Below are 21,763 nucleotides of genomic sequence, written 5' to 3'. Positions count from 1 at the left end.
ATTGGCATGAGCCATATAAAAGTTGTGGAGTAATATGTTGTGTAGTAAGCATGTTAAGGATTGAAAAAACAGGATTTGCACAAAATGCAATTTTTGTATCAAGAACATCAAATGATACCTCAAGGTATAATCGAGCAATCTGAACACACTTTGATAACTTGTATGTGTCATCAAGATTCCTGTACTAAAATAAGTTAGAGCAAGTATGACATTTTGTGCATAGTAAACTTTTGTGGGAAGTTATTACTAAAATACTTGTAAGCTATGAAGTACTGTTTCTATGGAAATGCTACATATTAGAAACGAGTAAAATCATTAGACAATCCTTAAAAAATACACCTAATTCCGGAATCTAGGTCGATTCCACTCAGCATTTGAGCAGCTTTTGACCATTGATGTTCATCCTCATATAGTTCTGCAAGCTTTTCCCTGATTATGGATACCTGTGATGCTTCACTAGATTGATTATGATGAAATGAACAAAGAGCAAAAACTAAAACAAATCAATTAACACGGCAACGAATCTTTTCATAATTGACTCCAATTACTTTACTGTGAGGAACATAATAATCATGAGCACTTAGAATTAGAGCCATAGTTTAACATTTAAGGCCAAACCATCAGTCTTGGTTGTTATGTGGTGTATGACTGCCGTGCAAGTAATCAAGGAGGATATTTACAACTATATCGCTGAGATGATTTAGTGCCAACATTAAAGCAAGCTAAGGAATATCGAATAACTGACCAAAATTTCAATAATCGTAGCAATATTGTATACAGATGAAGCAAACTTTGTGTCAAAGCATTGCAGGTAAGATTTCCAATTCAATGGATCCTTGCTACTTATTAGGAAAATCTCAAAACAGGAACCCCAAACATATCAATGGACCCTTGCTACACATAAGGATACTCTCAAAATGAGAAACCACATGAATTAAACTCTACATTTTATCTAATAAAATGCATGTAAGACAGGAACAAGGGAGCTAATCAAGGATAGCAGGTATAATAACATATTAATTGTGCTTGCAACCAACAATCAAACAAAAGCAGACATGAAATTAGGCCTAGATTATTTTGGAAACATCATGATCCTTTTAGCCAATTCCTTTGCCTTTGCACAGTTGAGAGAATCATTAGCATCGGGGAGGAAAGAGGCAATATTCAGGACTTGAAAGCAAAAAAATGATAGTGAAACCGCTTATCAGCCCAGACAGAAAAAGGCTCTAAATGGGGACAATAGGGGATTTACATAAATCAGAACTGAAAAGAGTTCAATTTCATCAAATGAATTAACCTGAAAGTTCCACTATGCTTTCGGTATATTACCCTAATTCATCATCCTGCATGCCTATCATTTCCCTCATGCATAGATTCAAAGTTTGAAAAAATAATTTGATTGACTAAAATGATTGAAAAACTATTTAGCTAGCAAGTCCTAGAAAGCAGTGATCACCAGAACCGTCAGCAAGTAAACAGTAGTGAGACACTTCAGATTTCCAAACCAAGATACCCAGCAGAAGATTCTAGCTGCATAAAGAGAAAGAGATCTAGTTGGTGGGGGTCTGCTGCACTTGGGTCTCACTTGATTGTTTTGTTTGCTGGCTATCTGTCGATCCTATATGCTGTTTGGGCTCATGGACATTATTAAAAAACCTTCATACGTTCTTTCAATCCAGAAAGAAAGTGAACACTATAAGAGAGCAAAACTTCAGCCAAATAGAGGGATAAACAATTCTTTAATTTCATCAAAAGGTTGGCCCCTTGAAGGTCGCACAAGGTCTCTAAAATCTACTGCAGAAATTTAAAAAACGGAAGCTAAAGAAAACAGCATGTAAAAATTTCATATGCATCACTCGTGCTGTCATTTTTAAAAAGAGACCTTCCAGGTAACCCTCTTGCAAATTTGATTTCTATTAGGGTAGATGGTTGATAACGAGAAGGAATGGGCAGAAGGAACGGGGAGAAAGGATATGCCTATTCTGCAAAAAGGGTGTGGTAAATACTAAAGACAGTGTGACATTTTATCATAGAATATCCAGCATATAATGGCATCAGTTCCAGCTATATGGATATCTTAGGAACAGCCAATTTAGGTATTTTATATAATTAACACACCTAGACAGAACAGTAAATCTTGTGATTAAAATATATTGTCAAAGAAGAGATATAAAATAAAAAGTTACAAAATGCTTAAAACCTTGGCCCCCCAATTTGGAATGTGCGTTGGCCTCATGGACGTTATTGAAATCTTTCATGCATTCATTCATTTGCCCTCTTTTTTCTTTTAAATGCATACATGCTGACGATAAAACTATTTCATTGCACATTAATACGTCGTGAAAGCGTAAATGGTTTTGAGGTTGATGCTAACTTTTCATCTTCTTTTTTAAATAACAAGATGCATTGCTTGTAAAAACGAAAATGTATTCAAACGTAGCAATGGTTTTAGTAAACTAAAAAGAAATTATTCAAAGGCGTTAAAATCACCTGTTCTTCAAAAGAAACAACTCTGGTCTGAATTTGAGCCAGAGCATAATGTGCAATCTCTTTGTGAGCCTCGGGCTCCAATTTGCTCAGTTCCTGGGCAAAAATTTGCAGCAATTGTCTCGACGCCACCAGGGGCACATCATCAGACACCACTGCATAATTTTAGGGGGAAAAATCCAAAAACTAAACATCAAACCCACAGAAAAAAAGTACAAAAGAAAAACTATAGTAGTAAGAAGAAAAAGAAACACTAGTTATCAAGGTTTTTACTATGGTCGATGAAAGCTTTGGCATTTTGAACATGATTGTTGGACAGAATAGATGCGAGGATGAGTTTATATTGTTCAATCTTCTGTCTCTGGTCTGTAATTGCAGCGGCAGTTTGTAGAACGCTTACTATTTCACCCGCCATTACTTTTTCTTCTGACGAAATTTGCAATCTCGCCTCGAATTGAATAGTCGTGTATACAGGGCACCCCTTCGACCCCGACCACCGCCGCTTTCAAAACTTATTTCGCCCGGAGGTTACCGGAGACATTTTTTAAAGAGTTTGCGGTCTCTCTATGATTATTATTGTTTCTCAGTTCAATTACGTAGTTAAATTTTATCCAACTTACGTTAATTATACTTTTAGTACTTAATTAGTTCATTTGATTAAGTACTAGCATACCTAAAATTTTAATTAAATTTTTTTGTAAATTAAGCGGAGAGATATCTAAATATAAATAGTTCAAATTATGTATTACAAAAGTTAGAAGGTTGCAAATTTATTTTTTTTAAATTACTAAAAAATTTAGCTTTGCAAATGTATATCTACAATATACATCAAATGCATAAGATCCAATATTTTTGAATGATATGACGGATCTAGTACTCAAAATTTGGATGTGCTAACTTGCACATATCCAAGTATTTTATCGAAACATTTGAAAATATTTTTAGTTAGAAGGAAATACATAGAAGGAAATAAACAGAGTAGAACCTAGATCTAAACAATTTAATCTAATAATACTTTCCTTTCAGATGCATAGTCAAACTTTTCAACTTTTATGATTGTACACTTAACCCTTTGTTCATCACTGTAAGTCTCTTCTTTCATGGCAACTTTAAATATGAATTTATTGAAAATGACCTTTCATATAATTTCCCCTAGTTTGTCATCATCTTATTCTTCGTCCTTCAATATTTTTTATTCCTTTGTTCTAACACCCATAATCTCTTATGTCACTTTCCCAAAAATAATAACCCAAGTGAATGTTGTGTGATCTTGCACTATAGATTGAAGCATGTATATGTAATCACATTCAAAAAAAGTCTTATCATATCTTTGACAATACCAATTACCATTCCTATCATTGTTCACCTTCTTTTTGCATTGTCTATCTTCAAATTTTAAGGGACAAGCTGCATAATAAAAAATTTCCACCTTTATAAAACATAGGGTAGCTTTTATGACACCCCAACAGTGTGCATTAGATTGACCAAGTCCCCAATCATTAACTTGTGCCATAGTTTTTAGCATTTTAGCTTGTCCAACAAATGATATTTTCTTTGTAATAAAAGGGGAAGCAAGACCTTTCCCTTCTATATCGAACCACGATTTCAATTGATGTGCCTCTAGAAGATTTGGATTTATAAAAAGTTGGGTTTTGTTGATTATCCCTATAGATTTTCCTTCAAAATCAGTGTTGTGTCCAGCCTTCATAGCGAGAATAGGAAAACTTTCTAAGTCACAAAGGTTTTGTAGTTGTTGGCCTTCCTTATTGCAAAAGTCACCCCACAATGTGAACTCCACTATGAAACCTGACCTGTCTTTCAATTGAAGAGTTCTTTTCTGAGTTTGTGTGGCATTCTTTTTTAATATTGAATTTGATGGATCAACTACTAAAACAACACCAATGATATCAACTATAGAATTGCCTTCCATGACATCAACTTCACTTATTGATGTAAAATTGAAATTTTGTTTAAGTATAAAACTATCTTCCTCCAAACACAATTCAACTATGGAATTACTTTCTAGTAGAATTTCCCAATCATTCTTCAAATGGTTAAATTTTTTATGTGCAGGTTTAAGGCTCTCTTTTGAGATTGTAAAATGCTTCCTGATCTCTATGCATTCATAAAATTTATCTACAACAACATTGAAACATGTAACTCGTACTTCCCCGCCATCAAAATCAACCAAATCAAAACTAAAAACTTTTCCATCTCCTCTTGCATTGTTGAACTAACATAGATGAGTCTTTCTAGTAATTCTAGCCTTGATTGTCCATACACTCCTATAAGGATGTAATGCTACAATAGGAATGATTTTTGCAACAACTTTATTTCTTGCAACATTTAGTTGATCACATGAATTGTTGGTAGAGTCCATGCCTACATCATCATAACACAAACAAAATAATAAAACATTAAGAATCATTAAACACTATAAGATTTATAAAATAAAATAAAAAATTACTAATAGAAAAATATGTTTGGAAAATATAGAAAAGAATTGTATAGATAACACAAAATAATTAATTTCATATAACTCTTCCATATTAAGAGGTGACAAATGTAATTTTAATCGAAATCACAAAGGTACAAATATAATTTTAATAATCGATAGAAGAATGAAATTAAATATCCAACACAAAAAAATTAATTTACTGATTAAATATAAAAAACCAAATTTGAAGCTAAATACATTATTTAACAAGTAGTTGAGTGGATTTCAAATGTACTTGGTCTCAATAGAAGAGGAAATAGTAAGTGATTTAGGAATACTTCAAATACTAGTATTCAATAAAGAATAAGAGATCTCAATTCAAAGATGAAAAGAACTCAAAATTATCTATCAAGTATTTAATACAAAAATATAGTGAGTTGTTCACATTGACCTCTAACCCATTCTTGTGTTGGTCGTAATTAGGAGCATAAAAATGGTAGTAGAGTATGATTGTCAGGGAAATATATTTCATATAACTCTTCCGTACTAAGAGTTGACTCAAATGTATCAACAATCACTCCCCTTCGCCAATAGTCATTTTCTAGTACTTCCACACAAAGGTCAGCTTCTATAATTGAAGGCAATGCTAGTTGAGGTGGAATTGGACGCATATATTCAAGAAAGAAATCTTCCACAAGGGGCTCTGGAACCACTTCATCGGTTATGAAATGGTCATATCTAATATGATACCTGATTTTTGTAGTATTATCAAAACATCCTATGATAGTTGCTTCAGACCAAGCATCCTCAAAACCATTCTCATCAGAAGAGACTTCAACCTTCATCCCTATATGCACATCCATGTCTTATACCTTTTGTATAGTTAAAACAATAGAAAACTTTACTTTTTTAAATCATAAGATAAATATAATTGTTAATAGTGATACACTTCATATTATGCATGGGGGAAAATATTTTTAAAGCACAGTAATAAGTGTATAGGTAACAAAAAAGTAATAGAAAAAATATTAAGTTTATTTTTAAAAATTCAATATTGTAGGGACAATTTTTTTTAAAACATAAGACCTCTTCTAAAATAATGGAAACTTTTATTAGTTATTTTGTATTGAAATCCAATGTACATCATGTATTTTAATAAAATTAAAATTTTAGAAAGTTGACTTGACAAAGAAAGCATAAGATAATTATGATAGACAAAAAAATATATAAAAATTTGATATATTAGTTCTTTTGTGAAGTTGGAGTCTCCTAATTGAAACTATACTAAATTACGCAATTATAAATAGGATTTAAAAAATAGAAGAAAAAAATAAATGGAATAAAAATTGAAAAATGGAGTCATTTGATTCAAAATAGGATACTACCTCATACAAATGGCATAACAAAAAATCATCCAAATAATCTTTCTAAATTATCCAAAAATCTTTCTAAATATTTTAATATTTTTAAATATTCTTAAATATTTTTATTTTTTTGGTTGATAATCACTTTTAACTAGAGCTTCGAACTAGTAAGGCCGCATGTAGGGAACCTCATCCCCTTACGTCTTCTTTCATAGTTCACTCATTACATATTTCAACTAGACTCCTTATCTCTCCAAACCCTTATCATTCTAATCTCTTATCTCTCCAATCCCTTATCACTTTGATTCCTTATCTCTCCATTCATTTTAACACATTACCACTCCATACATATTTAGCCCTTATCTCTCCATCTCCTTATCTCTCCACGTGTAGATTGAGCAACACCTATAAACATCAATCATATTAGCTGGGAATGTTGAAGATGCTTTTATAACTCCTTATGATTCCCGAAATGACTGCCACTATATCATCTTATGACTCCCAAATGGTTGGTAGCGATCCTCATAGACCTGTCCAGCATGGATGTTGACTACAACCACCACAAAGTGCACACATTGCCACCATATCACTCCAAACGCATTAATCTCCTATCTCCATCGGTTAATCAACAAACTCTCTCATGGGGGATTAGGCATAGGTGACGCAACACAGTAACTTCCCACACCATGTCAACAACACATCAACACATTTTATAATCCATCAAGAAATGATCAAGGGTGGGCACGACTTGAACTAAGGACCTCACCTTTGTGAGGCTTGTGACATTACTATTACATTGTGGGGTCATCCCCAAATATTCTTGAATATTTATTGTATTGAATATGATTTTCTTAACCAAAGACTTTTTTTTTTGGTGTAATAGTAATTTGATAATAAAAAAGTTGTATTCTATTATAATTTTGATTTGAGAATTGAAAACTAACTTATTTAAAATTCAAAAAATTACTTTTAACATTGAATTTTATAACTTTAAATAATAAAATAGCTTTAAAAAATATAAATATATATGCAACAAATTAGGAAACTATATTTATTTCTTTGAAGAATCTAATCTTTTTATGAGAGAGAAGAGAATAATTGACTCAATAAAATAATCAAATAACTAAAGAAATAGTAATTATTGAAATTTAAAATTTAAAATCCAAAAATAATGAGTTGTAACCTATGGGAGAATATAATATTTTTCAAAATAAACATGATCATAATTTTAGAAGGCAAGATTTATTTGATTTATTCTACCTTCCAATTTAGTGTATCTTAATTTTACAGTTCTTCAATTTTAAGTGAAAATTTTTAATAGTTATCAATTTTTTATAATAGTTTATTTTACGTTCCTTGTTTAAAATTTAATCATGCACTTTTAATTTACTATTGATTACTTTTCATTTCAAGTCTTGATCACAAGAACCAAGATTTAAAGAATACTTTTTAATAAATTCAGTATTATTGGAGATATAATTTATTTTATTTTAGGCTTTCTCAATTTTTGGCATTTCTTTGGGCTAAAGAAATAAATGTTGATAAAAGATACAGTTAATGCATATACATCACATAATTATTATAGAACCTTTTATAGATTTGCTTGAGATCCTTTTTATGTTTTGTATTCCAAGAAGCAAGCTCTGCAGACTTACTGTATAAGGAACAAACAAACTTTCAATGATTGGGATTCAAATATCTCCTGATGTTTGTAATGTATGAGGCTTTAGATTTCTTAACAAAGAAAGCAAAAATGAATAAAACATGTTTCATATTGAGTGTGTTGAACAACTGGGATGACTAAGGGAGGGAGCACAATGTCTAAGTGAGAATTTTAAAGAAACAGTTTTATCAGGTTTCATATCTAAGAAGAATTAAAAATGCAGAGTAATCTTTGATTTGAGTCACTTGACTATCCAGAGAATGGGAGTGACTAAGGTGTACATTACCCTTTCCTATAAAATATAACATAACTCCAAATACAGTCTTTTCCTGTTGTTTGTGATGACTAGTACGAGCTCTCCTTCAAATTGCTTTGTGCATACAAAAAATAAAATTAGATTATCTACAATTGGATACAAAAAAAGAAGATAAAATAAATACAGCAAGGGAATGGAAATTCTTATCTGCAAAATGCAAAAGCTTTGAATGTATTGTCACAAATGCCATGAAAATGTGAATTTATAGAGAATAACATTTGAAATGTTTGATATGTTCATTGTTGTAACTGAAAAGTCCTTTCATTTCATATGCTTGTTGTTGTAATGGAAACATTTAATTAAGTTGTGGAGTCGTGGGAGATGGGGCGATAGTGGGGAGTTTTCTTCACTAGTTGGTGTCTTGGGCAACTTGTCCATAATGTTCACACCCGTTTGCCAACACACTTGAATGGTGTTTCAACCATTAAGTGGCCTCTTCCATTGCATTGTTCATTACTATACCAAAATCATTTGGTGGTGGTATGCAATAAATATGCCTATCATTATAGAGCATGTTTCGCATGTTTAATATGGCATGATATAAAACAATCACTGTATGCAAATGTTTTATTCAGTATGACGTGTTCAATTTTATATCATTAGTATAAAATCTTGCTCCATTAATTAATGCAAATCATGTAGTATGGGAGTTACTTCTATGAACTAGAAGGTGAGTCTTTAATGTTTGTAGTTATATTTAGACAAATTATTTCAAATTGCTCACTTATGTTAGATTGTTGAACTTCCTTATGCTAGTTACATTTTTCAAAACATAAAAATGACTGTCAATTTTTTTTTAAGTGCTAAAAGTTTACATTGAAAATTGCTTCCACTATAGTAAGCCTCTCGGCTTAATAATTGATGAGGATGACGGTAAGAGGAGATACTTTGAATATATTGAACAAATGGCATGTAATTATGGTTCTACAGTAATTAGAAATTAGAAATTAAATAATAAACTTAATACTTTTTTTTTAATCGGTAAATGACTGAAGCCTTGTATTATATTAGATGAATAAATAAGAAATTATAGAGTTCTTCATTTAAATAGGCACTAGTAGGAAAGAACGGAGAAATAAAACCTCTAGTCTTGCCCAGGACTGAAGTCCTATATTATACAAATTTAAAAGGGGCATACCCTAGTATATATGAAGCTCTTTTGTTCAGGTTTATACATAATTTGATGAAACCATTTATTACAAAGAGACTTCCTTTGAAAAAAGGAACTAAATGCTAGAGAAAGGCAAGGTTCCTAACTTTATGCATCAAGGATACTACCATGAAGTAGTGATCTACCAACCATATGCATGACAAAATAAAACTATCTTCCAATTGAGGATTAGTAACCAAAATCAATGTGATGAGAAAAAAGATGTGAGGAGTAAAAAGACCAATCAGCATACTAAGAGGCTCTTCATAACAAAGCTCTTAAGAAGTGATTCCATTTCATTCCTAGTCTGAATTTACCACACCTCAAAACTCCATATTCAAAGTTTAAGCAAATTACTATTATCGGTTAGAATACATAAATTCAACCTATCTAATGTTAGGCATTTATCAGAAGTATACTAAACATTGATAAACAATAAGTATCCTAAATTGTACTGATGGAATTTATCAGAAGAGTTTTATATGATGTTTTTAGTATATCCTTATCTTGAATCTCATCTTGCAACCTTTTCAGTTTACAATTTGTACTTAGAATGAATTAGCTCAATTGTAAAAACAATCAAGATTATATTAACTAAATTCAATAATTTAAGATATCCATCGATCCATCTGATTATTATCATATGATTATGAATTTGAGAGAAGTCCTAAATTGCCAAAATTCAATACTTTTATTACAATATAATATCTTCATAGTAATTTGAAAAAAAAAGTTACATTCGTATTATTTTAAATTTCAAGATAGTAGAAGATTAATTTAACTTTATAATTTTTATATACATTTTGCATTCATCAACTACATATAAAACATCAAATAATTGTAAGTAGCAAAGAAAAATCTAAACTAATGTTTACCCAAAAATGTTGCCTAAAAAAAGCAAGATGAAAAAGCCTTCAAAAAAAAGATTCTATTACACCAAACTAAATCAACCAATCATAATTTAGATAAATATATAAACTTAAGAAATAGTTGATTAATGAAAAATAGTTATTTATGATTGGTACAAAATAAATTCACAATTCTACACAAATGATTGAAATACACTAGCATAGGACAAGTACCAGAAATAAGATTGGCTTCTTGATGAAATTATATTAACCTATATGCAACAAAGGTCCTTCGTGGATAAGGGATTTCTTGTACATTAAGAATAGAGTAGTGAAGTAGATGGGGAGGAGAGATTCTCTTACTTGGAAGCAGGTTTGTTGGTAATATTTATAAATAGGGCCCTCACCCCGTAGACATTAAGGATTGCTTGGTCTAGATTAAGCATCAGAACATAGAAAGAAGAATCAAGGAACAAATGAGACTTTCTACAACTAGAGATAATAAGAGAGTTCAAGGATTTGGTCACTTTGGCTACATTAGAATTGTACGTGCAGATGTAGTTGGCCCATTATTAGGTGGGCTCTAGTTAGTTCTAGATATGGAAGCTTAGTCTTGTTGCAAATTTTTATTTTTCTCATAAGTCTCACATAGACTATACTTTCTAAATCTCCTTGTGTTTTAGTTTTAGTCAACTTAAACTATCAGTTGTTTTGGTAAGTTGTTCTTAGTTTGGTTAATGGGGTTACTAGTAGCTATAACTTCTAGGTAAGTAGATGTTCGTGTTTAAGTGATTTTAGAAGAACTAAATTTTGATAATGTCTTTTGAGCACTGACTTTTCTATTTTAGATTCCTAGTGCAAAAGATGTGGATAATGTCTTATGACAATCATATTTTATGTTCTAGTTCTATAGAACCTCAACATGTTATGAAGAAACAAAAAATATGTGCTTGTAAACTTAGCATACAGTACAAGAAAGTATACACTTACATATTTAATATGTATATGTATGTGAACACATAAATTTATATAGACATGTATATATGTATATATATCCACATCTCTGCTCATTCCCCCTCTCTCTCATCTTTCTTCTTCCATTACCATCTTTGTATGTTTTGAGCCCTCTCTCTTTATCTCTCTCTGGGAACCCAAAAGGGAAAGATATAATATTTTTGAATGCATCTAAGTTATTTTTAAAAATTACTAATTTCAATATATACGTCATATATTCAACTTAGAACTAAAGCTTAGATGATTAAGTATTACTATGTCCCTTCAAGTTTTCTAATGTAGTTACCAAATCATTTAAGTAAACCATCTATTCAATAACTTTATTATTATCAAAATCACCTAGGGTACTTTAACCATTTTCATTACTTAACTACATTTATCATTTCAATATTTATCTATTTTTTATTTCTAAATTTATAGTCTTCCAACCTATTTTACTTGTCAACATTTCAAAACATGCATGCTAAAGGATAATAGCCTTTTCCCTAATTTCCTATTTGAATTGTTTCACCTATAGATAGATGAAGTAAGCGATCACGTCATATTTTATCATTACATATATTTAAACCAACTATAAAAATATCTATTTAATCATCTCTACCCTTGATTACAAATCTAATTTTTGCAAATTATCATTTACAACACTTCCTTGAGCATTTAGTTTAGAGATGAGATTTTCTATCTTAGATATATCACAACATACAATTTTTTAGAGGATCATTGCAAATGTAATAGCATTGCCTTCTTCGTATGTATGTTCCAAATGTAACATCCTTATATATATATATATATATATATAAGGAGAGAGAGTGGGGGCATGAATAGACATGTCCCTTAATGGGACATATCTATTCATTAATCAAATAATTAATAATAATAACAAATTTAATCTCATATATATGGGTAAGTGCACAAAGTTGTGGTGCCAAAATGGGGGTATAAGTGGCCCCTTTTTTTCTTTTGAAATTAGCAATTTCTAAACTTCAACAAGAATTTGAAGATAGTTATGCTCAAAATTCTAAGATATGACAAAAAAAAAGGTAGTAGTCCTTTAAATCTAGTTTTTAAATTGCTAATTTTTTTTCAAAATGGTTTAGTTTTAGGCCTTCAAAAAAGGGAGCCATAGAAAGTGGTATTGTTTTTTTCAGAAAAACATAACATAGTTCAAAGTGTGAGCCCCCTAAAATGTTACTCTTTTTTTGAAATCCTTTAATCTCTTTGGTCAAAAGTTACCTAACACTATGTAGTTTATCCCATATTTTTCGAGTAATTTTATAATGTGTAATTTTTTTTAATGAATTTTGTAAGTGGGCACATCCTAGAAATGTGAAATGTCTTCTCCCCTGGAATTATTGAAAACTAATCTAAAATCAAAACTATTTTTTTCAAAGTGTGTAGAGTGGAGTCTAGTTTCAAAAAAACTAACTTGTTGCAAAATTCAATGAACGAGCTAAAATTTATACCCCAATTAGTGCATGTTGGTTTTTGAGAGAAAATGGACATACTTTCAAAAGAGATTACAGTTTAAATGCTTGAAATAGTATGAATTAGAAATAAATTATATGGTTATATAGCTAAAACAGAGATCTACAATATCATGGAACCTGATTTTATTAATACTCAACCACAAGAAAACTTGAAGGAGAGCACAAAAGAAAACTCAAGCATTTTTAGTATGCTTGTTGCTAAATATGTCTCACAATAGTTTAGAGCCTCCAAACCTTTGGATTAGATCCCCAAGGAAAATCCAAGCCTTAGGCTTGGTTTAATCCAATGCTTTATATAACATGTGCGCTCTATTAGTGTGTGCGCAATGTAAAACATTTTTTTAATTCAAGGCTTACATAGCACGCATGCACTTTGTAAGCCTTGTATTTCAATAGAAGATGGATAGGGAGAGGGCGAAAGAGAGAGGTAGAGGGGCAGATAGGGTAGAGAGTGAGAAAGAGTAGAGGATGGTGTGTGTGTGTGTGTGTGTGTGTGTGTGTGAGAGAGAGAGAGAGAGAGAGAGAGAGAGAGAGAGAGAGAGAGAGAGAGAGAGGATGGGAAGAGAGTGGGGGAAAAGAGAGAGATGATGAAGAGAGAAGGGGATGGGGAAAGAGCATGGGATAGGATGCAGAGAGAGAGAGAGAGAGAGAGAGAGAGAGAGAGAGAGAGAGAGATTAAGGTAGAGTAAGATAATAAGAGAGAATAGGGGATGGGGAGGGAGAAAGGAAGGAGAGTAAGAGAAATAGAGATACAACTCAAGAGAGTAGGGGAGGTAGAGAGTGGGGGGGGGGGGTAAGGTAGAGAGAGTGAGAGAGATGGAGAGTGTAGGGATTGGGGTAAAGAGTATGGGATACAATGCAAATAAAGGGAGAGGGGATGGGGTAGGGATGGAGTATGGGGAAAGAGAGAGATATTGGGGGTGTACCTAGAGATTAGAGAGAGGTGTGGAGAGATTAGGGGGTGTGTCTAGAGAATAGAGAGAGATTAAGAGAGAGGGGGGATGAGAGAGAGAGAGAGGGAGGAGAGAGAGAGAGAGAGAGAGAGAGAGAGAGAGAGAGAGAGAGAGAGAGAGAGAGAGAGGGTGGGATAGGGGGCGAGAGAGGGAGAAATGGAGAGAGAGAGAGAGAGGGGGATGGGAGAGGGAGAGAGAGTAGGGGATGGGAGAGGGTGGAGGGAGGGAGGGGGAGGGGGAGAGAGAGAGAGGATGGGAGGGGGTGAGAGAGAGAGAGAGAGAGAGCAAAGGAGGGAGGGAGCAAGGGGGAGAGAGAGGGAGATAGATAGAGAGAGAGTAGGGGATGGGAGAGGGTGGGATAGGGAGAGAGGGAGGGAGAAATGGAGAGAGAGAGAGAGAGAGAGAGAGAGAGAGAGAGAGAGAGAGAGAGAAGGGAATGAGAGTGGGTGGGATAGTGAGAGGAGGGACACTACTACATTTGGGCCCAAATTGCAATGGGCACCCATCACCTGAGTGACAATACCACGAATTAGCTCCTGTTGGATAGGTGTCAAACTTTTGTTGTCGCAAATTGCAATGGCAAGGGCGTCTATTACTACCATGACAGATAAAGGTGTCATAACTTGGAACATGCAAGGGAAAGAGTTCATCTTCTTTCCCTCCCACTTGTGATAGTAGATCATCACAATTGCAATGGTATAAGCTTCCAGTCTGTCATTGGACCAACGACTAGCTATTGGAGTTGTCTGTCACAATTGTGATAGTTGTGCTACAGGCATTTTGTAGAAGTGACAAGTATCTTTCAGCATAGTCTGTTGCAATTGCGATAGGGATCTAACAACAATTCTGTTAGTGGGATTGCTATTTTTCAGAACAAGCCGTCGTAATTGTGATGACTTATTGAATTATTAAAAAAAAAATTGTTGGCAAATGAACCCCAACTGCATGAGCTAAGATCCCTTTTAAAATGTGGCTAGGCAAGGCTAGGGAAATTCAAGCTAATAGGCCTGCACTATTTCAGTTGGACATTATTTTCTTAAACTATCACATGAGACCTTAACCATGGTTGGTTATGGGTAAACTCTCCTTTTTATCCATGAGACAAATTTTGACGATTTCTTGGTAATGTAATCTTCCTAACACAACCCAACGCGATCAACATCTATATCTAAAATGTTGATGCAACAATATGGCACAATCAAATCCATAATATGCATCTCTCTGATACAATATCAATTTTATTATCATTAGTTAGTTATCATGCAACCATAGGTTAATATTGAGCTTCACTTGGTTTCAATAATAGTTTAATATTCTCTACTAATCAGGGCCAACCACATGAAGGTGGAAGCTCATTTGGCCCACCCCCCATCCCCCCCTCCTCTCCCCAACATCTAAATTCCCTGTTAACATCTAAAATCTTTAAGAAATGATCAATCTTTAAAGTACAAAAAAAGGTTCCAGAACTGCAAAAGTGACATCATTTCCCATCTTCTAATGTATATCATTTTTCTGTTGCATCCAAAATAAGATTTTTTCACACTAAATCTAGAATGCACGTGCAACTGCGTTCTATATGCATGGACAATGGAAGGAGCTGAAAAAACCACCACATTTACATTTATTTAATAGGTCTATACAAACATCTAACAAAAATACAAACTTGTTGGGTTTTTTCAGCTCCACCTGATGTCGTATGCATATGAATTGAGATTGCATATTGAACTATGGTGTCCTTCTACATTGCTTGAAACTAATAGATTCACACAATTAGTTGTCATAAAATCATAGGTTAATGTTGAGCTTTACTTGGTTTCAAGAATAGTTTAATATTCTTTACTAATCATGGCCAACCACATGAAGGTGGAAGCTCATTTGGCCACACCCCTCCCCCCCAACATCTTAATTCCCCATTAACATCTAAAATCTTTGAGAAAATATCAATCTTTGAAGTACAAAAAAAGATTCCAAACCTACAAAAGTGACATCATTTTCCCATCTCCTTGTGCATGTCATTTTTCTACCGCATCCAAAATATGAATATGCCACTCTAAATCGAGAATGCACATGCAGTTGCATTCTATATGTATGGACAATAGGCGCAGCTAAAAAAATGCAACAAGATTACATTTATTTAATAGGTATATTAAGTTTTTAAAATTATAGACCATCATGAACATTAGAACTCTAGCTACTATGGTCAAGAGAATGTTCATGATGCTCTATAACTTAAAATACCTAATTAAAAACCTCTAAGAAAAAATGCAACCCTGCTGCATTTTTCAATGACACCTGATGTCATATGTATATGAATTGAGATTGCATATTGAACTATGGCCTCCTCATGCATTGCCTAAAACCAAGAGATTCACACAGTTAGTTGTCATGTTACCATATAAGGTTAATGTTGAGCTTCACTTGGTTTAGAGAATAGTTTAATATTCTCTACTAAGCAGGGCCAACTACGTGAAGGTGGAAACTCATTTGTCCCCCCCACCCCCAAAAAAAAAAAAAAAAAAAATCTAAATTCCCCATTAACATCTAAAATCTTTAAGAAAGGATCAATATTTGAAGTACCTGGAATGTCCTCGTTGCCTCTTACTACTCTCAGGGGAAGTCCATCTTCATTGCTCACAATAAATTCATCACAATTCTCTATTGATTCTTGTACATCTAGTAATGTCCTCATTGCCTCTTGCATAAAATGAATCCACTATTATAAAATGTCCCCTAAGAAATAATAGTTCAAGTGAAATAAATACATGAAAAATGAGAGAGAGAAAAAGGAATATACTTACCAATAGGCCAATAGGTGTTTCCATTGCATCTGAGGCCATGCTACATGTTGAGTGAGTTTTATTGTATTTCTATCATGCCAAGATTTCTTTGTTTATTTACATGCATAGACACACACATGTGTGTGTGTATGTATATATACATATACATATGTATATATAGGTATATACATACACATACATACGTGTATACATATACAAATATCACAAGGGCATGACAACGAGATGTAGAGATCACAAGGGTGCGACAATGAAATGTAGCGATCATAAGGGCACATACATACATACATATATATACATATGCATACATACATACATACATATATACATGTATGTATACAGAGATATCTTTTTTAAGGTGCTAAGTGACTTACCTCAAGATCCTCCACAAAAATAATGCAGACTAGGAAAAATGGGCAGAGTTCGCAAGATATTTTACAAAAACATATCATAGCAAATTTTTTAGAAAGAAACAAGCCATAACCCAGTTAAATGGGTCTAGTTGTTGATTAGTTGGGTTGATTACAAATTCCTATAGAATTGTCATTAGATTAGGTACAATAAAATGAATGAGATGCAGAGATCACAAGGGCGCGGTAACAAAATCCTAGATCTCCACTGATACATACATACATACATACATACATGCATGCATGCATATATACATTTGTGCTAGAAAATGTGACTTTTTGGGAGCATGAATCAACAAGCAAACATTAGTTCAAACCAAAACATGTAATAAGAATTCATCAAAATGAAGGAAAACTAAACTAATGCTTGCTTGAGTTTTGCAACTCAAAGCAGCCAACAAATCAAGTCTTCCAACCACCTCTATAGCTCAACAAAGGCACCCATGAGAGGCCTTGTTGGTGTGTTAAGATGGAGGGTATGTTTGGTGTGCTCTCCCAAACACAACAATGAAGTGAATCTCTTGAGTGAATGTGCAAATGTGAGTGATGATGCAATATGAACCATAAACTATATGAGATGAAGAGCACTTCAAGAAATGGCTATGGAGAAAGCCATACTTGAAAGCATTCAATGATGGAAATATGAAATGCAACAAATAAACTAACTAGATATGCAAGGTAAACTAAGATGTAAATGAGATGGAGATGAGAAAATGCATGCAAACTAGATCAATAATGCAAATGCAAAGATAAACCAGCTACCAAGTGGTTAGTATTCTCCTAGAAATCTCTATGAAAATTCAAACTACAATGAAAACCCTAGCATGAAAACTCAAGACTCAAAATGACATGGTAACAATGCAATAATGAGAGATGTCAAATGCTTGAGACAAGGCCTTTATTTATAGGCTCAAGAGAGGGCTTGGTGAGGTGGCATCCATGTAGATGCCACATAAGGTGACATGCAAGCCATGCAAATGGTCAAAATTCAAAGTTTGCTCACACATGTGTGAGCAAACTTGAGAAGAAGAGTGGGAGACAAGAGTGCAAAGGGGAGTGTGTAGGCATGGCATCTCACACATGTGTGAGCACACTCTTAGGCTAATGAGGGGGATTAGGAAAGAGATTAAAAATGATTAAGTTGGATTAGAGAAGACGTAGGCTTAAGAGGATGAAAATGATGGTTATAGGCTAGGCTCTAGGTTAGGCTTAAGATTAAATTAAATGAAATTTAATTTAATCCTGGGTTTAGATGAATTAATAGGATGTGAGGATTAAATAAAAAAAATTATTTTAAAAAAGGGATGATGGAGGATCATGTGTTAAATTAATTTAACACATTAAGGCTAGAAGTATTTAAAATAGATTTAAATACTTAAGAGAATGAACTCATTTAATTAATTAATTTAATCAAATAAGTAGAAGAATGTGAGCAATATAATTAATTAATTAATAATTAATTACAATGTCACGGGCAATATTAAAATTAATTAATATAGTGTTTAGGGACGATTTAAAGCGTCTACAATACACACACACATACATACATACATGTATGTATCTATGTACATAGAGATCTTCTTTAAGGTGCTTATTACATCTTAGCACAACAAAAAAATTGATCCAGCTACATACATATTCCAGAATCCAAATAATAAAACATTAAAACTCACTCAACTTTTGCTAAGTGACTTACCTCAAAATCTTGTACACAAATAATGCAGAGTTAATGGGCAATGTGTGTGTGTGTGTGTGTGTGTGTGTGTGTGTGTAATGTATGTATGTAGGGGAAATATAATGCCCATTAACAATGACATTAACTCTACCTATTTTTCCTGGTCTATATATTTGTGTATATAAATACATACATACGTACATACGTACATACATACATACATACATATATATACACATACATATATACATACACACATACATGTATACATACACGCATACATATAGACATACATACGTACATCTTCATCCTTTGCATGGTTTAGGGGTAATGTCATTGTGGCAAAGGCTTATGCAAGGGAATGAGCCTCATGATTATTGCATTTACAGAAAATAAATGGGGAATGATTAATGTCATGTTTTCTTTTCTTCTTTATTTATTTTACGCACTCCTCCATATGGCCTATAGAAATATATGTATTGCACCTACATTTTCTTTGTCATTGCAACAACAACAGTAGATACTTGGGATCCTCGTAGGGAGAGCGTGCCAATACATGCATGGTTACATCCTTGAATTCCATTGTTGGGCTAGCATATGGAGCCTTTATATCAAACCATTCATTAAAAATTGGAGAATGTGCTTCATGCCTACCATTCAAGTGATGCATCTACATATGCAATTTTTGTTAGAAATAATAGTCCACCAAGATAACTTGCGGGGGGGGTTGGGTGAATTAGTTATCCAATTAAAACATTTATCAGCCTTCATTAATCTTAAAACCATTCAATCAAAGTAAACAACAACCATAAAAAGATGCACATACACAATTACACCAGATTTGTTAACTAGGGAAACCCTTGATAAGAGAGAAAATGCCAGTGGGAACGATGCCCACAAAGATATACTGATATATATATATATATATATATATATATATATATATATATATATATATATATATATATATATATATATATATATTCTCCTTATTAGAGGATGGACCCTGTTAGGAGTTGTGTCAACCCTATTAGGAGTTGTAGAAGGCAAAATGACCCACTATCCAAATAGCTTATGGGGCAAGACTAGTGAACTTCACTGTCCAATTGATCTCTCAACTATTCCTTACAGAATAATTTTTTGTATTGTTCTTTATCCTCTTTCCTCTATCCTGTCAACTAGACCAATCACTGTCAGACCTTGTAGACTAGGTCACAAACCTCAGATCCAAATATCAAACCTTGGATCTTAAAATAAAACCTTGACCATTAAGTTTTCTCCAACTTCACTCTGCTCTACTTATCCTCGCATATCAACTTGTTTCTCTTCTATTCCAATCTCTTTGCTTCACACAATTATTCATACATAACAAAGGAAGATGTCCTTCCTTTATATCAAATCCATAAAACAATTCCCTAAGTCAGCTATTATGCCTTCGTAATTAATTATTATAGGACCTCATTAAGAACACATTATACTTAGCGATAATATCAATCTATCACCTTGTAACTTGAATAACTTTCGGTACATGTAATATTATGATGAGCGAGCTTAGCCACGTCATCTCCAACATGTCTTCTACATGCCTTTAACCTTGCTTCTCAGAATAAAAACTCTGCTAAGAAATATAACAAGTTTATTAGAACATGCTTTTGTAAACTCTATCTCAAAACAGTCTTTACCAAAACTTGCATAACTTCTTCCAGACTTAATATCTTTTGCTCCTCAGGTTAGTTGCATATACTAGAAACTTAGAAGTATCTCCCTTTAACCTTGCTATTAAAGACACTCAACGATCTGTCTATATCCACTTGATCTTTACTGTTATTCTTCTATCAGATACCACAAAAAATTGTTATGTTGACATCAATGACAACATAGTCATGAATGTAACATATGATCAAAATAATGATCTAATCATGTTTCTACAGTACTCCCCCATAGGAATATCATCACCATTCATGCTTCCAACAATCTTCCCCTTTGGCTTTGATGGCAACATAGATGAAAAACATCTAGTTCCAAGAATACCAACTATTAAAGATTGTTGTCCTTTCTTTTCAAATCCTCTTCATTAATCATATTGGCTTCTATGTTCACACCCTTCTACCCATTGATATACCTCAATGTGCTCTATATCAAAATGATTATCATGCTGTAATCTCACCCCCATTGACATCAATGTCAAAGGTTTCAACAACTATCTATCATTGCAACAACTGTCTCTAACCTGCTCAAGTGTCCAAAGACACTGTTCAAAACAACATCTATCAAGAGTCCTAGATGACTCTGTCCATCACAGATACTCCCCCATATAGGAAGCATCAACATTCAGTCCAGAAAAATAATAGTGCTCTGTATCACTGGATTGATGCACTATTACATCATCTACTATGATGTAGGTAGGGGCATAACCCCTAGCATACCTCCCAAATACTCAAAAGTCTCTTTGAGAAGAGGCTTGGTGAAAATATCTGCAATCTTCTCTTTGGTGCTTACATACTCCAATTTGAATTCCTTTTTTACAACTTTCTCTCTCAACATGTGATATTTGATAGAAATGTGCTTAGTCTTAGAATGCAACATTGGATTCTTAGACATATTTATTGTGCTTGTGTTATCACAATGTATGACAAAAGGTTCACTGAATTCTATCCTTATATCCTTCATCATCTGCTTCATCCAAACAACTTGATTACAATTTTTTGTTGCTGCAACATATTCCGTCTCTGTTGTCCTCTATGAGATACAATCCTACTTCTTGCTTAACCAAGAGACCAATCTTCCTCCAAGAAAAAATGCTCCACCACTGGTGCTCTTTCTGTCATCCATACTAAGTGCCCAATCAACATCAATATAAGCATATAAAGTGAAATCATTAAATCTGTCATACTACAATTCGAACTCTGGTGTTCCCTTTAGATATCTAAATATCCTTTTAACTACTGCATAATGTGCTTCTCTAGGATCAACTTGAAATCTTGCAACAATTCTAACTGCATTCACTATATCTAACCTTGTGTGAATCTGATATTGCAATCCTCCAATCATAGATATATATTTCTTCTGCTCAACAATAGGTATCTCATCCTTTGTAGATAACTTGTGTTCAGTTATCATAGGTGTTCCAACTAGTTTACATGTTTTCAAACCAAACCTTTTCA

The 21,763-nt window shown here is 33.1% G+C and overlaps 1 protein-coding gene and 1 pseudogene across 3 annotated transcripts in view; both read right to left on the bottom strand.

Annotated features, from left to right (window-relative positions):
• The window catches only part of LOC149533607 (COP9 signalosome complex subunit 4-like), an 86,556-nt gene extending 83,492 nt beyond the window's left edge, over window positions 1–3,064 (bottom strand). For 2 of the 3 annotated variants that reach the window (XR_016356823.1, XM_089803898.1), the window contains exons 1-4: window positions 2,761–3,054; window positions 2,491–2,642; window positions 340–443; window positions 119–179 (exon numbers count right to left, since the gene is read on the bottom strand). Coding sequence is in view for 1 of the 3 variants with exons in the window: in XM_089803898.1 (XP_089660024.1) it covers window positions 119–179; window positions 340–443; window positions 2,491–2,642; window positions 2,761–2,902 (459 nt within the window). In the remaining 2 variants the exon portion in view is untranslated. Of the gene's footprint in view, window positions 1–118; window positions 180–339; window positions 444–2,490; window positions 2,643–2,760 lie in introns of all 3 variants that reach the window. The other variant, XR_016356822.1, reaches the window with a different exon arrangement.
• Window positions 3,065–3,487: 423 nt separating this feature from the next.
• LOC149533606 (replication protein A 70 kDa DNA-binding subunit A-like) overlaps window positions 3,488–21,763 on the bottom strand; it is a 144,518-nt pseudogene continuing 126,242 nt past the window's right edge.

This window comes from Cupressus sempervirens, chromosome 10, assembly GCF_028749045.1.
Source record: "Cupressus sempervirens isolate cs-2001-9-10 chromosome 10, ASM2874904v1, whole genome shotgun sequence".
Taxonomy (NCBI): Eukaryota; Viridiplantae; Streptophyta; class Pinopsida; order Cupressales; family Cupressaceae; genus Cupressus; species Cupressus sempervirens.
The sequence above is the reverse complement of the archived record's forward strand: the minus strand, read 5'-3'. Positions and strand labels throughout refer to the sequence as shown.